We start from the raw sequence: 17,222 nt of genomic DNA, 5'->3' as shown, positions 1-17,222 counted from the left end.
TCTAATGATTTATTTCATTGATTCATCTAATGAATTTAATAAATGTTTGGCATAAATGTTCTTTCTTAAAGAATTAATATTTCTTTGAACATAGGAAGTATAGAATTGTAAACGTTGGTCATTATTCATCATAGTAAACATTCTTTGAAGAACATAGTTAGCAAAAGGATCTTTCATCATTTTATAAATCTTATCATCATCACAATCAAACAACTTCTTAATGAGAAGTTGTTGCTTATTAGAAGGTCCAAATTGAACACACTTTTCCATTACATTAGAAGAAAATTTTAATAATGAGCTTTCAAAGAAAACATTTTCAACTTCATTAATAATTGCTTCTCTAATTGTATCATTACCAAATTCTAATAAATGTTGAATAACATAATTACCAAATTGGTTCAATGAAAGTACAATAATATTCCCTTGTAATTCTTGAAAAATTTGATAATTAAAATTATTATCTCTTTTTTCAATAATTCTTTGCACAACTCTGCATCCAAATCCATGTCCTGAATATTTTTCAATTTGTCCTTGAAGAGCAGAAAGAATTTTTTCTATACACCCCCAATAATTTTCTATAATTTTTTGAATAACATGATTGCCATTTTGGTCTTCAATTAATTCAATAATACTCTTTTCAATTTCATTGAAAATACGTTCATTTTCATTTGTATTACTATATTCAATAATCTTTTGAATAACTCTACATCCATATATATGTTTAGATAATTCTACAACCTTTCCTCTAATAATGGAATGAACAAATTGACGTAATTTATCATTTCCTAATTCAATGAATTTTTGAACAACATAATTACCAAATAAATCATTCATCAATTCATATAAATCTCCTTTAATACTATCAAATAATTCTGTAATTTCAAAATCTTTTGCAGTAGTTAAAAATGTTTGGATTCTTCTACTTCCTTGTTGATCTTTACATAAGTCAGTAACTGTATAATTATTAGTTTGTTGAATTTTTATATGAGAATTAATTGAAGTACTATTAGATTTTTTATATGTAGGTGGACTAGAAACAAGTTGTTTAACTCTTGAACTCATTTGATAAAAGCTTGGTGAAATACAATTAGCAGAAGTAGTTTTACTTGAAATTTTTCTTCTTGGAATAAAAGGTGGTGCCTAAATTCATGAATAAGTATTATGTATTATTTAAATTAATATTCATTTATTTAAACAAACATTATAAACTGCATTATTTAAAGGAACTGAATTTGGTCTTTCCATATTTTCCATCATTTCTTTTGGTGGTTGTACTGTTATTGGGTCATATGTATCATAAATAAGACTCTTTAAAGATTCTACATTTTTTTCATTATCTTCATCTTCTTCAAGAAGAGATAAAACACTTTTAAGAAGTGGGGATTCCATGTTGTTTATTAAGTTTATCTATTTTTTAAATTTTTTCTTTTTTAATTTAAAATAGTTTCATTTCCTCTCTTTAATTCTTCTTATTTTTTAATTTTTCTTCAAAATTTATTTAAAAACTTGTAATGTTTGTTTTATAATCTTTATATAAACCTCCAGTTTCTCGTATTTTGTATTTAAATGGTTTTTTAAATATCAATTTTTAATGTATCTATTACATTTTTTTATTTATTTTTGTTATTTTTTCATTTATACTATTTTGTTTATCATTAATTAGAATTAATTAAATTAAATGTTCAATATTAATTTATTAAATTAAATTCTAAATTATTAACCCTGTTGTAGGGTATTTCAACAAAGAAAAAAAAATCTAAAGTGACACTGATGTTCTGCCTCACTAAGACCAAAGCCCTCAACGTTGATGTTCTCAAGACTAACATTTCAAGAAAACATAAGTTTGTTGCTGATGGAGTTTTCTATGCTGAACTTAATGAACTCCTTCAAAGAGAACTTTCAGCTGATGGATATTCAGGTGTCGAAGTTAGAAAGAATGGATCTAAATTCCAAATTATTATTAGAGCCACAAGAACCACTAACATTATTGGAGATAAAGGAAGAAGAATTCATGAATTAACTAATCTCCTTATTGCTAGATTTGGATTCCCAAAAGACAAGATTGAACTTTATGTTGAAAAAGTTCTTGCTAGAGGACTTTGCCCAGTTTCTCAAGCTGAATCTATTAAATATAAGATTGCTGAAGGTCTCCCAGTCAGAAGAGCTGTTGGATCAGTCATGAGACTTATTATGGATTCAGGAGCTAAAGGATGTGAAGTTTCTATTTCTGGTAAATTAAGAGGACAAAGAGCTCAAGGAATGGTCTTCAAGGAAGGATATATGATCAAATCTGGTAATGCTACTAGACAATTCTACTCATCTGCTGTTAGATGTGTCCTCCTTCGTATGGGTATTATTGGTATTAAAGTCACCATTATGTTAGATACTGATCCATCTGGAAAGAATGGACCAGCTGCTAGAATTCCTGATGTTGTTGAAATTAAGACACCAAAGGACGAATCAACAACTGTTAAGACTGAAGTTATTCCAGCTAACAAACAATAAGCAAAGTGCTTTTTGATTTAATTTTTATTTAAATGAAGAAACAAAAGAAAAAAGGTATTGATTATTATTTATTTAGTAACATTTAAAGAGTTAAAAAAGAAATTAATCAATACATGTTATTTATTTTTTCTTTTTATACCATACCAATAAAAGAAGTATCTATTGTTAAGATTTATAATAAATAATGAAAGTTTATTTTTCAAAATTAATTTATTCATTGGAAGTTTATAATCTATTTTAAATTCAAATTTAAAAAAAAAAGTTTATTTAAATTGAAGGTTACAAGCATGATGGAAGAGTTTAACATTCTTATCTTCTTTGAGTATATCTTTTAATTGTTCTTCACTCATTTGTATAAGTTTTGAAAATGTAAGATTAGGATTATGTTCAATGTCATAAAGTTGGTCAGTAGTAATTCCAGGCATTCGTTTCAGTACTTCAAGAGCATTCCAATTAGTTAAATCATCATCATTTTCAATCATTTTACAATCTTCTTCAGTTGGTTCCGAGTCATTTTGTTTTAAATCATTAAAAATATGAGTTGTCATTTGAGGAGAATATGACCAAACAATTTTTAATTGTGGAAATTCAGTAATTAGTTGTGTGAATATATTTGTATAAGACTTTAATACTTGTTCAGTTTTTGAACTATCATATTGTTCAAATCCTTCAGAAGAATAACATTCAATAAGTAATACAACAGTATTATATTTTCTAAACATATTTTGAATTTGTTTATTAATTCTTCTTGATTTTAAAGAACCAGCAAGGTCTATAGCAGATTTTCTTTCAATACAAATATTTGGAGATAAAATATAATCACCAATTTCTAATTGTTTTGGTATTAATTTATAATTTTGATTAAATAAATGAAAAGGTAATTCACATCTAAATTCTCTGATATCAACTATAATTGTTTTAACTCTATCTTGAATAGGAATAATTTCTATTTCTTTTTGATCAATATTTAATTCTTTACTTTTCATTTCAGTTTTAACTAATTGTTCAAAAGCATTTTTCTCTCTTAAAATCGTTTGTTGATATTTTATCATTTCATATGATTTTTCATAAAATAGTAAATATAATTTAATTTCTTCATCTCTAGAATGAACATAAGTTTCTAATACTCTTGTAACCCATAATGAACAATTATATAAAATAATGGCTTTAGGTTTATCCCAAAACAGTTCATTATTCATTTCATTTTGTGTTATAATTTTATTAATTCTTCCTTTATATTCTCTACAATTAAATTGTTCATTTTTCTTTTTCATTTGACTTAATTTTTGTTGTGTTTCTTCTATAACCATTTGTTGTGTTAAATAAAATCTTTGTGACATTTCATACATAACACTATTATATCCAAAAATAATTTCATCTTCTGGTTTAACATCATCTTTATCATCTATACCTATCACTTCTCCATTATCTCCTTCATTTTTTTGATTTAAATTAATTCCTTCTGATTGTACAAATTTCCATTTTTTTATTTTTGAATTAGCATCAGTCCTATACTTTAAATGAACTTCTTTAATATGTTTTTCTAATTCATTTTTTTTATCAAACCATTGTTGATAAATATCTAAAAGTGTTCCATCATCAACATTCCATGAATGAATTAGTTCTTGTTTGGTTTGTTGATTTCTTACAATAATAACAACATCATTTCCTTTTTGATTTTCATGTTTAATAATGTTCATCATTTCAATATGTTTTGGTTGTTTTTCTATTAAAAACTTATCTTTATTCCAAAGTCTTGCTTTTGTTGTTTCAATTACAAGTTCCATTGTTTTCTTTCCTAACCAAAACATTGAATCTTCTCCCCAAACAAGTAATTTCATCGTTTCTAATTGAATAAAAAATAAAACAGGATTTAGAATATATAATGAAAACATTAAATGACGAAGTGTTTTAATATCAATACACATTAACTCGATATCAGAGTCATAATCTATACCTTTATTATAATTATTAATTCTTTTTTCAAATTCCCCAAATAATAACATTGAATCAGGTAATACATTTGGTTGTATTTTTAAACGATGACGTATTTCTATTGCAATATATTTCATTGATTCAAAAATTCCTTGTTCAATGATTTTCATTGATTCTGACATTTGTAATTTAAGTTGAACTACATTAAAATATTTAAATTCATTTCTTATTTTAATTAATTCAGGAAATGTATAAGAGAAGAAGAATACTTTATCTATTCTAAATATTTCTTTTATTCTTTCATAAATTTTAGGAATAACAACTAATTGATGTGTTTTTTGTGTTAAACAACGTAAAAGCCCTTTATTTTTTGTTAATGTTAAAAAGACTTGTCCTATAAAAGAAATATTAAATCTTTTTTGAATATCTTCAATATCAAATATATAAAAAATACAATTATTCCAATTGAATTCATTTGATATAAGATCAGAAATAAGGATACGAGTTGTAACAAAAAATATTCCTCCATTTTTATATAACTCTTTTCTTTTTTCAATGCTTAGTTTATAATCAATAGATAATAATGGAATATAAATATCTTCATTTGAAGAAGCAATACTTGATTGATTTAATTCTGATACACAACTCTGAGAAATTGAAGATGAATCAACTCCACTATAGTCTATTGACCGAATAAAATTAAGTAATGTTTGTTCTGATTTTCTTTTTTTTATTTCTTTTATTGTTGAACTATCAAATGTTAGACCTTCAGAATATAATTTAAAATGATGAAAAATATGAGGAGGTGCATTAATAAGAAAAATAGCTGGAATACTTTTGTTATGTGATAAGTATAGTTTCATATCTTTATGTACTGCACTTAATGATATTTCTGGTAATAAATATCCATGTGATAATATAGTAAAACTTTTACATGAAACTATTTGTAATGCAACGTTATCAACAAATTGTTCCATTAAAAGAAATAAAAAATGAATTTTATTAGTTTATTTTATGTTATTTTTTAAATAGTAAAATATAAATTTGAAGTCTTAAATAAAAAAACATTCAATCAAATATCTCTTCTAAAATCTCTCATTATTTCTTCTATTCTATCAATAACTTCATCTATAGATTCATTGTTAACATAATTAGATTTCAATTCAACTTGTAATATAACTATGTCTTTTTGATTTTCAACTGTAAATATACAATCATTATTTTTCCACAATTCAACAATCATATTTGAAACTATTATTATATGTCTAATTCTATTTCAAATGAATTTATCCATTTTCATTTATCTATTTAAAAGAAATAAAACAAACTCTTTTAAATTGTTAATATCTTTAACAAGTTTAAGCAATGCTTCAATTAATTGATATAACACATTTTGATTAACATATTCAATACTCTCAGAAATAATAATGTCATAGACACCATTTAACATAAAATCAAAATCTTCATCATTTTCTTTCTTGTTACAAAAAGAACAGATAATCCTTTCTATTTCATTATTTATTGGACTACAATCAAATCCCCACATTGTTTTTGATTCTAATATTTTAATAACACTTTTATCACTTAATCCATTACTTCTTTGAAAAACAATAAATTGATATATTTGTGATAATACAACTGGATATGAAGCAAATATTCCTTCAAACATTTCTATTACATAATTCTTTTTACTATCATCTTTTAACATTTCAAATAAAATACCAATTAAACTCCCTCCACATGTCTTTCCTTCACAACATAATTCAATATCATTTTTCTTTAAATTGTTCTCTTCTGATTTTATTAATTTATTAAAACCATCAATAAACCTTGCCTCTTTGAGAACTTCATTTCTAAATTGAGGACAATATGCAACTTCTATTAATCTTTTTATTGTTTGGTTTGTTGGATCAATTGATAATGAAAGTTTAATCCTATCCAATATATCAATACAATGAATAGAACTTACTCCAGAATGATATCTTTTACAACAAATATCAAGTATTTGATTAATTTTTGATTCTGTAACTTCTTCTTCCATGATATTATCTTTAAAAAATAGTTCATCAGTTTTTACTTCTGGGTGTATATCTTTTAAAGTTAATTTTTCTCTTTCTATAATACTTTTCTCAATTGTAGGAACTTTAAAGATTTGTTCTTCTGTTTGATTGTTTTGAGTACTATCACATTTTAATAATTCTTCATTGATTATTGTTTGTTCTTCGTCATTACTTTGTTTCTTTTCTTCAACTTCAATGTTTTGAGTTAATATTTCATTTATATAACTTTCTGATAAATCATTTTCAGGTTCAACAATAAATGCACTTTCTTCTTCCATTTTCTTTTCTTCACAAATCCCTTGAGAGGAAGTTGTTTGATGTTCTTGATTTTCTTTTCCTTCAACTTTAAAACTTTTTCTTTTTATTGGAATAACAACCTTATTTTTTGATATAAGTTTCTGACTTGAAGGTGGAACAAGATCATTCGATATAGAACTTGCTTTTTCTGCTGCACTACGCCCTAATCGTTGTGTTGCTTTTAAAGCACTACTAAACTGTTTTCTTGTAACCTGTTTGGTCATAGAAATTAACAGATCTTTTTTCTTATTTTTGATTATAACAAAATTAAACTTTTAAAATTGAACCTTTTAAATTTATTAGAATTATACTTTAAACAAGTCCATTGGGTCGAGTAAGTACAACAACAACCTCACCTTCATCAAATGTAAAAACTGCTTTTGGAGAAATTATTATATTTGATATTGTTAACGAATAACCAAGTTGTAAAGTGTATGAAGATAATGGATATTGACATCCAGAAATTGTTACATTTGTTACAGATAGTGTTAATGGAATAAAACTAATTGTCCAACCTTGTTTTCCTTCTATCTCAGTATGGGGTTTGGCAACAAATATTTCTTCATAATAATTTATAATTTTTGCTTCAACTCCTTCATTTTTCAAACGAACTAATGAAAGCACATTTGATAAAGAATGGTCAAACCTTGTTCCTATTCCACCACATAACACAATATTTTTATATCCTTCATCAATACATTTACCAATAGCAATTTCTGTGTCTGTATAATCTTTGTCACATCTAAATTGAATTTGTTTTACATGTTTAAATTGCTTTATTGTTTCTTGATTAACACTGTCCATATCTCCAACTATAAAAAGTGGTGTTCTTTTAAATTCTGATGCATGATCAGCACCACTATCTGCACAAATAAAAAATGAGCTTAAGTCTATGAGTGATTGATAAAATTGAATTGAGTCAGGGTGGTCATCATAATGACCACCTGTAAAAATGATTGCGTAAGGTTTGTTCATTAATTTATAAATTTTATAAATTCTTTGAAAATTTTTAAGGGTTTTATGAGTCAATATTTTGACGTATTTTTGTGAACAAAAATTGGTGATAATAACAAATTAAGAACATTTACAGAATAGAACAAACAAAACAAATTTGTCAAATAGAGAAATGTTTAAGATACAGAAAAAATTAATATATAAAACTAATAATTTAAGAAAACGTTTTTTAGATAAAAGTCAGTTGTAATAAAAATAAATAAACAATTAACATACAATTGGAAACATGTCAATTATAATTAAATAAAAATGGTTAAGTATTTATTTGTTTAAAATGGAAATAAATAAGAAAAGATTTTGAGGAGAATTTCTTTAATAACATCTGAAAAATCAAACACTAATAACAAATAAACTAAAAATTGTGGATAATAATAATCCAATTTACAAAGTTTGTGTTATGGTAGATGAAGATATGAGAAAACCCCCATTTAATAGAAAGGGTTTGTGATAGTTATTATTATAAGGAAAAATATTCATTTTCGAATTATGTTATTAGTTTACCTACAATTATAAATGAATATATTTCGAGTATATTTTTTTGGTAAATGTTTGGCAATCAATTCAAAATAAAAGTTTTGTAAGACTCAAACAATATTATAACTTATTTTTCTTTAACTAACAAATAGCTATCTATTAACTTATTTAAACATTTAGACTATTTTATTGAAATTTATAAAAATAGTGTTTTTTTAGTATTTATTTAGATTGTATTTCTGTTATTACCTATGAAGAAGTTCAAAAAGTTGTTGATGAAATGAAAGTTAAAGTTTATTACTTTGAAATCTTTTCAAAAACAATGGAAGCATTTTCTAGATGCAATAAAATTTAGTTATGAAATTAATATTATTTCAAGGATTTATTAGTTGGTGTTAAACTAAAAACAAAAAAAAACGTTATTAGAAGAAAAGACAAAAAAAAGAAAAAGTATTAAAAAAGATTTAGATTTAATTCTTTTTTTTTAATGTTGTGAGATTATTAATTAAATATGTTATTATTTAAATATTTATTTCTACTTCTATTTTTATTGTTATTCAAGCTATTTTGATGATGACTTGTGATAGGAAAATATTATATAAATAGTAATATTTTAAGGAATTGAAATGGAAAAAGATATAATCTTAAAAGAAAAAAATAAAAATAAAAAGTCAAAAAAGAATAACTGACACATAAATATATATCTATGAATTAAATAGATGAAGACGTGGAAACAAGAAATAAAATAAAAATAAAAGAGTAAAAATGGTATAAAAATTAAAAGTTGAACTTGAAACGAAAATTTTTATTATTTTTTTAACAAAACCAATGAAATAAAAAAAAGGAGGGGATGAAAAAACTAAGAACTTTTAAATTCAGATAATGTCAACGGTATGTTTTTTACTTTATACTAATATTTTAAGGAGTATTACTTTTGTGAGGTTATTGTAAAAATAAAAAAGAAAATTGTTCACTTTTTAGAACTGGAATAATCCAGTGTTTGAGGGATATCTCTCGAAACAATCTGGAATCATGAAGTCATGGAAACGTAAATGGGTACGTTTGACAAAGACTGATGTATATGTGTTTGATAGTCCAACTAAGAATACTCCCATATTAACAATCCCACTTCAAAGAACTGTTGTTTCTTTAGTTGCTTCAATGGGAGATAGTTATTTAAAATTAGACTCAAAGAAATTAGGAAAACAATTTATTTTTAATGCCCCATGTAAAGATCAAGCAGAAAGATGGGTTACTGCTATTAATAATACTATTGATGCTGGTCTTACTAGACCATCTGGAATGACACAAGTAGTACATGTAGATTTTGACCCTAATCTTGGATATATTGGACTTCCACCTGAATGGGAAAGATTCCTTAATGAAGGAGGTATTACTACTGATGAATATAAAAAGAATAAAGATGTTGTTGATGATGTATTAAATTTCCAAATTCAACGACAAGGAGATAAAACTAATCTTCCTTCTGTTCCTGCTCCTATTTCTCAACCTAAACAATCTAAGGCTGTTGTAGAGCCATTACCAGAAGATGTTGAAAAAGTTCAATTAAAAGATGTTACAATTGAACAAGATCCAAGAGAGTTTTATTCTGATTTTGAAAAAATTGGAGAAGGTGCTTCAGGAGAAGTTTTTTCTGCAAAAAGAAAAGCTGATGGAATTGTTGTTGCTTTGAAACAAATGGAAGTAAACAATGATAATGAAAAATTAATTGCAACTGAAATTAGTTTAATGAAAGGATGTAAACATGATAACGTTGTTACATTCTATGAGGCATTCTATTTACCAGCTAAAAAACTTATGTGGATGTCAATGGAATATATGGATGGAGGATGTCTCACTGATATATTAGAAAACCATGATATTATTGAAATGACTGAACCACAAATTGCTTATGTCTGTCGTGAAACATTAAGAGCATTAAATTTCATTCATGGACTACATTGTATTCATAGAGATATTAAATCAGATAATATGTTACTTACTAATGATGGACATGTTAAACTGGCTGATTTTGGTTATGCAGCTCAATTAAATCAAAAACAAAAAAATAGAAATACAGTAGTTGGTACTCCTTATTGGATGGCACCCGAATTAATTCGTGGTCATGACTATGGTGTAAAAATTGATATTTGGTCATTAGGAATTATGGTAATGGAAATGGCAGAAGGAGATCCTCCCTATATGGAATTCCCACCATTACGTGCTTTATTCTTAATTACAACTAAAGGAATTCCTCCTTTGAAAAATGCAGAAAAATGGAGTAGGGATATGAATGGATTCGTTGCTCGTTGTTTGGAAACTATTCCTGATAATAGGGCTGATTCTGAAGAATTACTCCAACATCCATTTATGAAAATTGCATGTGAAAATACAGATTTTGCACAATTAATTGCTGATGTGAGAAAGCTTGCATAAAATTATATCGTTCTGAAGTCAAATTTTTGTTATATTTTTTTATTTTAACAGTTTTGTTATTTAAATATTTAACTCTTAAACCATTTCATTTTTGTTTTAATTTCTTTAAAAGGTTCTTTTATTAAATTCTTGGCTTTATTTCATTGCATAATTCCAAAATAATACTTTACCTGCCATTTTCATTTATTGAAATCCCACTTTTATATTACTATGGTTAACTCCTCTAAACTAAATGACTACCACTTTATTTAACTAGTAATAAAATTTTTAATGAATAGTGAATTAAGGTAATTAAATATAACACATTCTCTGCATTAAATCCATAATATTTTGTTTTATTTTCATTTCTTTTATTTTATTGATGAGAGTGTTAAGATATTCTTCATCAATTTCTGTAGAGTTATTCTTTAATATGATGTTTTTTATTATTGAATTACACTCTACTCTTCATTCTATTATATCATTCATTTTCACTTTAATGTATTGTTTAGTATTTTCTTTTATTTTATGTGATATTTTAATATATTTAATATATTCATTTTCATTATTTACATTGATATTTGTTACTTTTATTATATTTTCTATTTCTTCATTTCTTAATTTCTTATATAATTTCTTATTCAACCAATTAATTGCAAAACAATACATCAATTCAATTAAAATTCTATTTCTTTATTTTGTTGTATTTCTTGTCTGATTATCATTGTACTTTGTTTGTTATTTATTATTATTGCAATTTTACATCTTTCATTCATTTCTTTATTTGTGTTTTTGTTTTTAATTTCTTCTTCATTTGTTTTAATGTCTTTTTCTTCAATGTCTTTTGTCTTTTTCTTTAATTTCTTCTTTAGTTTTTTCAATTATCTTTTTCTTTTTTATTGAATATATTTCTTAAAGAATATCATAATATATTTTTCTTTTATCTTCTTACTTTTTGAGTATTTCTGAATATTCTCCTTTATTCCATTCACTTGTTATTCTTTTTATTATTCTTTGTATATCATTTATTGTTATTCATTTATATTTATTATAGGTGTAATCTTTATTATTATTGAATTTACCTTGTTTCTTATTTGTTTTTATTTGTGTTTTTCTTCTTCTAAAACCTTTTTCATTGATATTTCATTTACTTTTATTATTGTTTCATTGCCATTTATTGATATTTTTATTCATTCTTTTATATGATGTTAAATTTCTATATTTTGTTTGTTTTTACAATACACATTGATATTAAAACCATTGCAACAATATTTATTATGTTATGGATTGTGTCATTGAATATTTTTGAAAAAAGGAAGAAATATAAAATTTAATAAGAAATATTTTAAAAAATAAGTCTCAGGGTTTCGACATGTGGCAAAACGTTTTTCCAACAAACCTTCAAAGATACTATTTAAAATAATAATTGATCTTTTTATTCTTTAATTTTTTTTCATGTCAAAGAAGCAAGAGCCAAAAGAAAGAGTAATTCTTGGTAGACTTACTAATCATCTTCGAATGGGTATTGTTGGACTTCCAAATGTTGGAAAATCTACTTTATTCAATGCGTTAACAAAATGTCAAGTCCAAGCCCAAAACTATCCATTCTGTACTATTGATCCAAACCAAGCTCGTGTTGCTGTTCCTGATGAACGTTTTGATTATTTATGTGAACATTATAAACCAGCTAGTAAAGTAGCTGCATCTTTACAAGTCACTGATATTGCAGGTCTTGTTAAAGGTGCTGCTGCTGGTGAAGGACTTGGAAATGCATTCCTTTCACATATCAGTGGTGTTGATGGTATTTATCAAGTAGTTAGAGTATTTGAAGATGAAGACATTGTTCATGTAGAAGGAGACATTAATCCAGTTAGAGATATGGAAATTATTTTAAATGAATTATGCTTAAAAGATGAAGAAATTATTTCAGCAAAGGTTGAAACTCTTACTAAGCAAAACGTTCATAAGAAAGATAAAGTTGTTATTGAAGAAATAGCATGTTTAAATAAATGTCTTGACATGGTTAAACAAAAAAGACCAATTAGGTTTAACGAATGGACAGATGAAGAAGCAGGTTTTATTAATAATGTTCTTCCACTTACTGCTAAACCAATGATATACTTAGTTAATATGTCAGAGAATGACTTCTTAAGAAAGAGAAATAAGTATTTAATGAAAATTAAGAATTGGATTGAAGAAAAATGTAAACCCTTCCCAACGGATCCAATTATTCCATACTCTGGAGCTATAGTTGCTAAAGAAATTGATGCTGCACTTGCTAAAACAGCTAACCAATCTTCTGAACCAGAAATTCTTGCTGCTGGAGCATTAGCTAAGATTGTTAACACTGGTTATACTACATTAAATTTGATTCACTTCTTCACTGCTGGTCATGATGAAGTTAAGTGTTGGACTGTTAGAAAAGGTACTAAAGCACCACAAGCAGCTGGAACTATTCATAGTGATTTTGAGAAAGGATTTGTTTGTGCTGAAGTTATGACATTTGATGATTTTAAACAATATGGAAGTGAACAAGAAGTTAAATTACAAGGAAAATATAGACAAGAAGGAAGAAATTATCAAGTCTGTGATGGTGATATTATGTTCTTCAGAGCTAATACCTCTGGATTGGGAAAGAAGAGATAAAATGTTCTTTTTAAGAATCAACATAATTTAATGGTTTTTCAAATATTAATTTAGATTTTTTTATATTTTGTTTAAAGATAGAAATATTTAATTAAATAAACTCCCACTCATTACTATCAAAAGGTAGATCTTTATTATCACTAAAATACCAATCTCCTTCATTTCCTTCATTACTTAATTCTTTTTCTAATACTTGTGTTTCTTGGTTCTTGGATTGAACTTGTGTTTTCATAGGGTTTTTTAATTTTCCATTTTCATAGATAAATAAATATGAACGAGATGCTTTCTCTTCTTCTTGTGCTTCTTTCCTTTTTTGTTTAATTTCTTTTAAGTCTTCTCTAAGTTTTTCATCTTTTTGAATAACAGTTTCTCTTATAGCATTATGAGAAATATCTTGTTCTACTTGTTTAATTGCATTTTCTTCCATTGACTTAATTAAATTTAATGTGTTTAATTCTTGTTGTTGTTGTTTAGATTCTTTACGTTTTTCATTTTCTAGGTATTTTTGCATGTTTGATTTATGACTAAAACTTGATTCATGTTGTTGTCTTGTCTAAATAATTATTTTTTTTAACTCGTCAGATGTTCAAACAACAAAATAAAATAAGTATCAAACAACATCTTTATTTTGAATAAATTTCTTGCAAAATTGGCACCAATACATGTCTTGGTTGGAACGAGACATAGCTGTGAATAAGTTGAGATATAAAATAAAAAAAGTAGTTCATTTTCTAAGAATGAATAGTTTAGTTTTTTATAAATAATAATACTAAAAAGAACTATTTCACTATATTTCTACCAGTCTTTAATAGTCTTTATGTTTCTTATTCTTCTTCTATATTCTCCTCTTGCTTTATCTGAAATATGTAAAATGAGACCAATAGAAGGTGTCGGAAAAATTGACTTTCTTAATCCTCATACATTTATTCAAAATAATTGCCCTTGTAATGGAAATAATTGTACTATTGATTTAACTCCATTGGCTTGTGGCATAGAGCTATATAACATTACTACAAATTCTTTAATGTTTATCACTCCAATAAATCCTGCATGTTCTCAACTTCCTATCCTTCGTTTTATATTGTCTTCAAATATTTATACAATGAATGTAGGGTATGTTAGAATTACAACAGAAAGTAATTCTTTTGTATCAATTAGTGATTTAGTTATCAATCAACCAGAAGGTGATGTTCAGTTTTTTGATATTAATGAGATGGTCATTATTAAAAAAGTAAAAAGTTTTAACCAATCAATATCGTCGAGTCTATCAGTGATTAATTCTAAACTTAACTTTATCTCGATTGATAGAAATATTACACTAAATTTCATCAATTCTGATATTCACTTCAGTGATATAACCACTGTACTTGACCAAGAATTATTTCTTCGTCAATCAATAATTTACATATCAAAATCTCTAATTATAGAAAATGCACACCTTACAATTTACTACGATCAATACCAAAGTTGGAGTGTTCTTTATGCTAACTCTGCTATTGAAATAAGTTCAATGGCAGTAACATTAGTTATTGAAGGAGACTCAGTCAGCTCTCAAAGTGATTGTTACCAAGAGTCATGTGCCCCATTCATAAGTAACACACCAGGAAATAAGGTATATCTTAGTGACAATATTACTTTTGAGGTACTTAACGACACCGGAATGGATAAACTTGAAATTCTTTTACATGATCATTCAGTGGAACTTTGTTTTACTAGTTTGTTATTCTGCTTTTCTTTCTTTTGAACTATAATAATCATTTCTTAGGGACTAAAGGATGTTCTGTTGTAGAAAAATACGGATATATCTTTGTATTTGTGCTTTTTTTTATTCTTTTATTGCCATTTCTAGTTATTCCAGTAGTAATTTGGATGAATAAAATGGGTTGTCGAAAAAAAGACCCTTATCAAGATTTTGGTTATTAATTAAATGTAGATTAAGTCTCATACATTTCTAAAATTTGTTTTATTTAAATAGGTTGTTTAATGTTCATAGTATTTCTGTACTAAAAATCAAACAATTATTTATTTAAGTAGATTGTTTATGGTTTGTTTCAACACAAAACTGAGAGTTGAAAGTATCTTTAAAAATACCAAAATTTATATGATTTGATAAAATAATAAAATAAAAAGCAAATAATTAAGTATTAACAGAGATATTTCTATTATTCTTTATTCATTTGAAAATAATTAAATCAATGAATCTTCTTCTATCAGATATACAGAGTATGTTTGGTTGTGATAGAAGCAGTATTCCATAACATCCATCATGTTTTTTATTACAAGGTTTTTTACTTCTTTTTCGATGTCAATCTCATTCTTTAATTCTTTATTTAATCTATTACTTTCTTTATTTATTATTCCATTTATTGAGATTACTACTGGAATTATTTTGACATCTTTTAACTTTTCTATTTTCATTAGGCATATTCTTTAATTCATTGTACTTATTTCTTTCCTTCAAATAGGCTCATCATTAATATTGTGATCAGCCACAATAGTCATATCAAATATTAGACTAGTTTTATTCTTTTTATCTAATACATATATATCTGATATTTTGTGATATTATCCATCACTTTTAGGCATTATTTGTTTGTTCAATATCATAGTGATGTCTTTATATTGGAACATTGTTGCAGATGAGATGATAAAAATAAAAAACAGCAATATAAAAATAACAATATTATAATTTTATTATTATATTATTAATATTATTATATAATTATTGTTATTGTGAAACTAAATGAATGATGTTTATTTAAAGTAGAGCGATAATAAAAGTAATAAATAAATGATATTTAGCAATGTGTATTTAACTATTTAAACATCAATATTTTGAACTTATAAACATCAAATTAAAATAAAATGGAAACAGCGTTTATTAACCAAATAGAAGAATGGACAAATAGAAGAGTCGGAGATAAAATATTTGATTCAGATAAAGATGATTGGAAAGTTAATACATCGGTGTTTGAATCAAGACTAATGAGTAAAGAACATATAATAATTATTATTGAAGATGAAGATGGAAATAAATTTGGAGGATATGTTAATTGTAAAATTGATGACGATGATGATATATAAATGATTCAAAATCATTTGTATTTTCATTAGAATCAAATGGAAGAATTGAAGGAATGATGAAATTTGATAATGAAGAACCAGAATATGCGTTTAAAATATATAATCAAACAGATGATTATTTATTTTCATTTGGAAATGGATGGGACATTGTTGTTTATAAAGAAAATTATAAAACACAATCATATTGTGAGCAAAATTGCTTTGAATATGAAGGAATATCAAATGCACTTTGTGGAAAACAAATTCCAGAATGTTTCACACCAAAACGAATCATAGTAATTGAAATGAAATGATTCAATCTTGATTAATTGAAAATGAACTAAAAAAGAATAAAAACAAATCAATGAAGAATATGAACGTTCATTTCATTCATCTGCCAATGAATGAAATGGTGAAATAAAAATTTACATAATTCAATGTTGATTTATTTAATTTCATTTAATGAAATATTCACACCCAATGAGGGTGTTTTTAATAAATAAGAAAAGAAATAAGAATAAAATAGAAATAAGATGAAATGAATAAACAATTTATTTGTATTATTTCATTGAATTAATTCATTATGAATCAAATGAATAAGATAATAGAAATAAGAATAAGAAACAAATAAAGAAATGATAAAATACATCAACATATTTATGTTATTTCTTATTCTTTATTAATTGATTTTATTTTCTATTTAAACAATAATAATCAAAACATAATAAGAAAGATAAATAAGAATAACACAACATAAAATAAAGAATAATAATAAAATATACAACAAACATGAGTAAACAAGAAATGACAAAT

At 25.1% G+C, this 17,222-nt stretch overlaps 9 protein-coding genes across 9 annotated transcripts, besides 3 other annotated features; 4 read left to right on the top strand and 5 right to left on the bottom strand.

The window, feature by feature from the left end:
- Window positions 1-9: 9 nt before the first annotated feature.
- Window positions 10-1,389, bottom strand: EHI_148330 (pumilio family RNA-binding protein; the record flags this gene model as incomplete). The annotated part of the gene is made up of 2 exons (XM_652415.1): window positions 10-1,140; window positions 1,201-1,389. 2 exons carry the CDS (start codon window positions 1,387-1,389, stop codon window positions 10-12), a joined length of 1,320 nt encoding a protein of 439 aa, XP_657507.1.
- Window positions 1,390-1,767: 378 nt separating this feature from the next.
- On the top strand, window positions 1,768-2,526 carry EHI_148320 (40S ribosomal protein S3, putative). Its single transcript, XM_652416.2, has one exon. The coding sequence runs from the start codon at window positions 1,771-1,773 to the stop codon at window positions 2,503-2,505; it is 735 nt and encodes a 244-aa protein (XP_657508.1). The 5' UTR covers window positions 1,768-1,770; the 3' UTR covers window positions 2,506-2,526.
- A 242-nt stretch (window positions 2,527-2,768) lies between these two features.
- Window positions 2,769-5,417, bottom strand: EHI_148310 (DNA repair endonuclease, putative; the record flags this gene model as incomplete). The annotated part of the gene is made up of 1 exon (XM_652417.1): window positions 2,769-5,417. The coding sequence occupies one exon, from the start codon at window positions 5,415-5,417 to the stop codon at window positions 2,769-2,771; it is 2,649 nt and encodes an 882-aa protein (XP_657509.1).
- Window positions 5,418-5,512: 95 nt separating this feature from the next.
- Window positions 5,513-7,021, bottom strand: EHI_148300 (uncharacterized protein; the record flags this gene model as incomplete). Its single annotated transcript, XM_652418.1, has 2 exons — window positions 5,513-5,711; window positions 5,769-7,021. The coding sequence occupies 2 exons, from the start codon at window positions 7,019-7,021 to the stop codon at window positions 5,513-5,515; spliced, it is 1,452 nt and encodes a 483-aa protein (XP_657510.1).
- Window positions 7,022-7,109: 88 nt separating this feature from the next.
- EHI_148290 (thiamine pyrophosphokinase, putative) lies at window positions 7,110-7,772 on the bottom strand (the record flags this gene model as incomplete). Its single annotated transcript, XM_652419.1, has 1 exon — window positions 7,110-7,772. One exon carries the CDS (start codon window positions 7,770-7,772, stop codon window positions 7,110-7,112), a length of 663 nt encoding a protein of 220 aa, XP_657511.1.
- A 1,493-nt stretch (window positions 7,773-9,265) lies between these two features.
- EHI_148280 (p21-activated kinase) lies at window positions 9,266-10,744 on the top strand. The gene has a single exon (XM_652420.2). It carries the CDS (start codon window positions 9,318-9,320, stop codon window positions 10,719-10,721), a length of 1,404 nt encoding a protein of 467 aa, XP_657512.1. The 5' UTR covers window positions 9,266-9,317; the 3' UTR covers window positions 10,722-10,744.
- Window positions 10,745-11,045: 301 nt separating this feature from the next.
- Window positions 11,046-11,596: a repeat region.
- Window positions 11,385-11,982: a repeat region.
- A 172-nt stretch (window positions 11,983-12,154) lies between these two features.
- Window positions 12,155-13,346, top strand: EHI_148270 (GTP-binding protein, putative; the record flags this gene model as incomplete). The annotated part of the gene is made up of 1 exon (XM_652421.2): window positions 12,155-13,346. The coding sequence occupies exon 1, from the start codon at window positions 12,156-12,158 to the stop codon at window positions 13,344-13,346; it is 1,191 nt and encodes a 396-aa protein (XP_657513.1). The 5' UTR covers window position 12,155.
- Window positions 13,347-13,437: 91 nt separating this feature from the next.
- On the bottom strand, window positions 13,438-13,857 carry EHI_148260 (uncharacterized protein; the record flags this gene model as incomplete). The annotated part of the gene is made up of 1 exon (XM_652422.1): window positions 13,438-13,857. One exon carries the CDS (start codon window positions 13,855-13,857, stop codon window positions 13,438-13,440), a length of 420 nt encoding a protein of 139 aa, XP_657514.1.
- Window positions 13,858-14,217: 360 nt separating this feature from the next.
- On the top strand, window positions 14,218-15,269 carry EHI_148250 (uncharacterized protein; the record flags this gene model as incomplete). Its single annotated transcript, XM_652423.2, has 2 exons — window positions 14,218-15,061; window positions 15,112-15,269. 2 exons carry the CDS (start codon window positions 14,218-14,220, stop codon window positions 15,267-15,269), a joined length of 1,002 nt encoding a protein of 333 aa, XP_657515.2.
- Window positions 15,270-15,469: 200 nt separating this feature from the next.
- Window positions 15,470-15,988: a repeat region.
- Between the last annotated feature and the right edge of the window lie 1,234 nt (window positions 15,989-17,222).

The sequence above is a fragment of the Entamoeba histolytica genome, genomic scaffold, assembly GCF_000208925.1.
Source record: "Entamoeba histolytica HM-1:IMSS scf_1104750518539 genomic scaffold, whole genome shotgun sequence".
Classification (NCBI taxonomy): Eukaryota; Evosea; order Mastigamoebida; family Endamoebidae; genus Entamoeba; species Entamoeba histolytica.
This window is presented reverse-complemented; position numbering and strand designations above follow the sequence as displayed.

What these genes read in the sequence shown, in the direction of transcription:
- EHI_148320 (XM_652416.2), top strand. Translation starts at nt 1,771, where the DNA reads ATGTTCTGCCTCACTAAGACCAAAGCCCTCAACGTTGATGTTCTCAAG.
- EHI_148280 (XM_652420.2), top strand. Translation starts at nt 9,318, where the DNA reads ATGAAGTCATGGAAACGTAAATGGGTACGTTTGACAAAGACTGATGTA.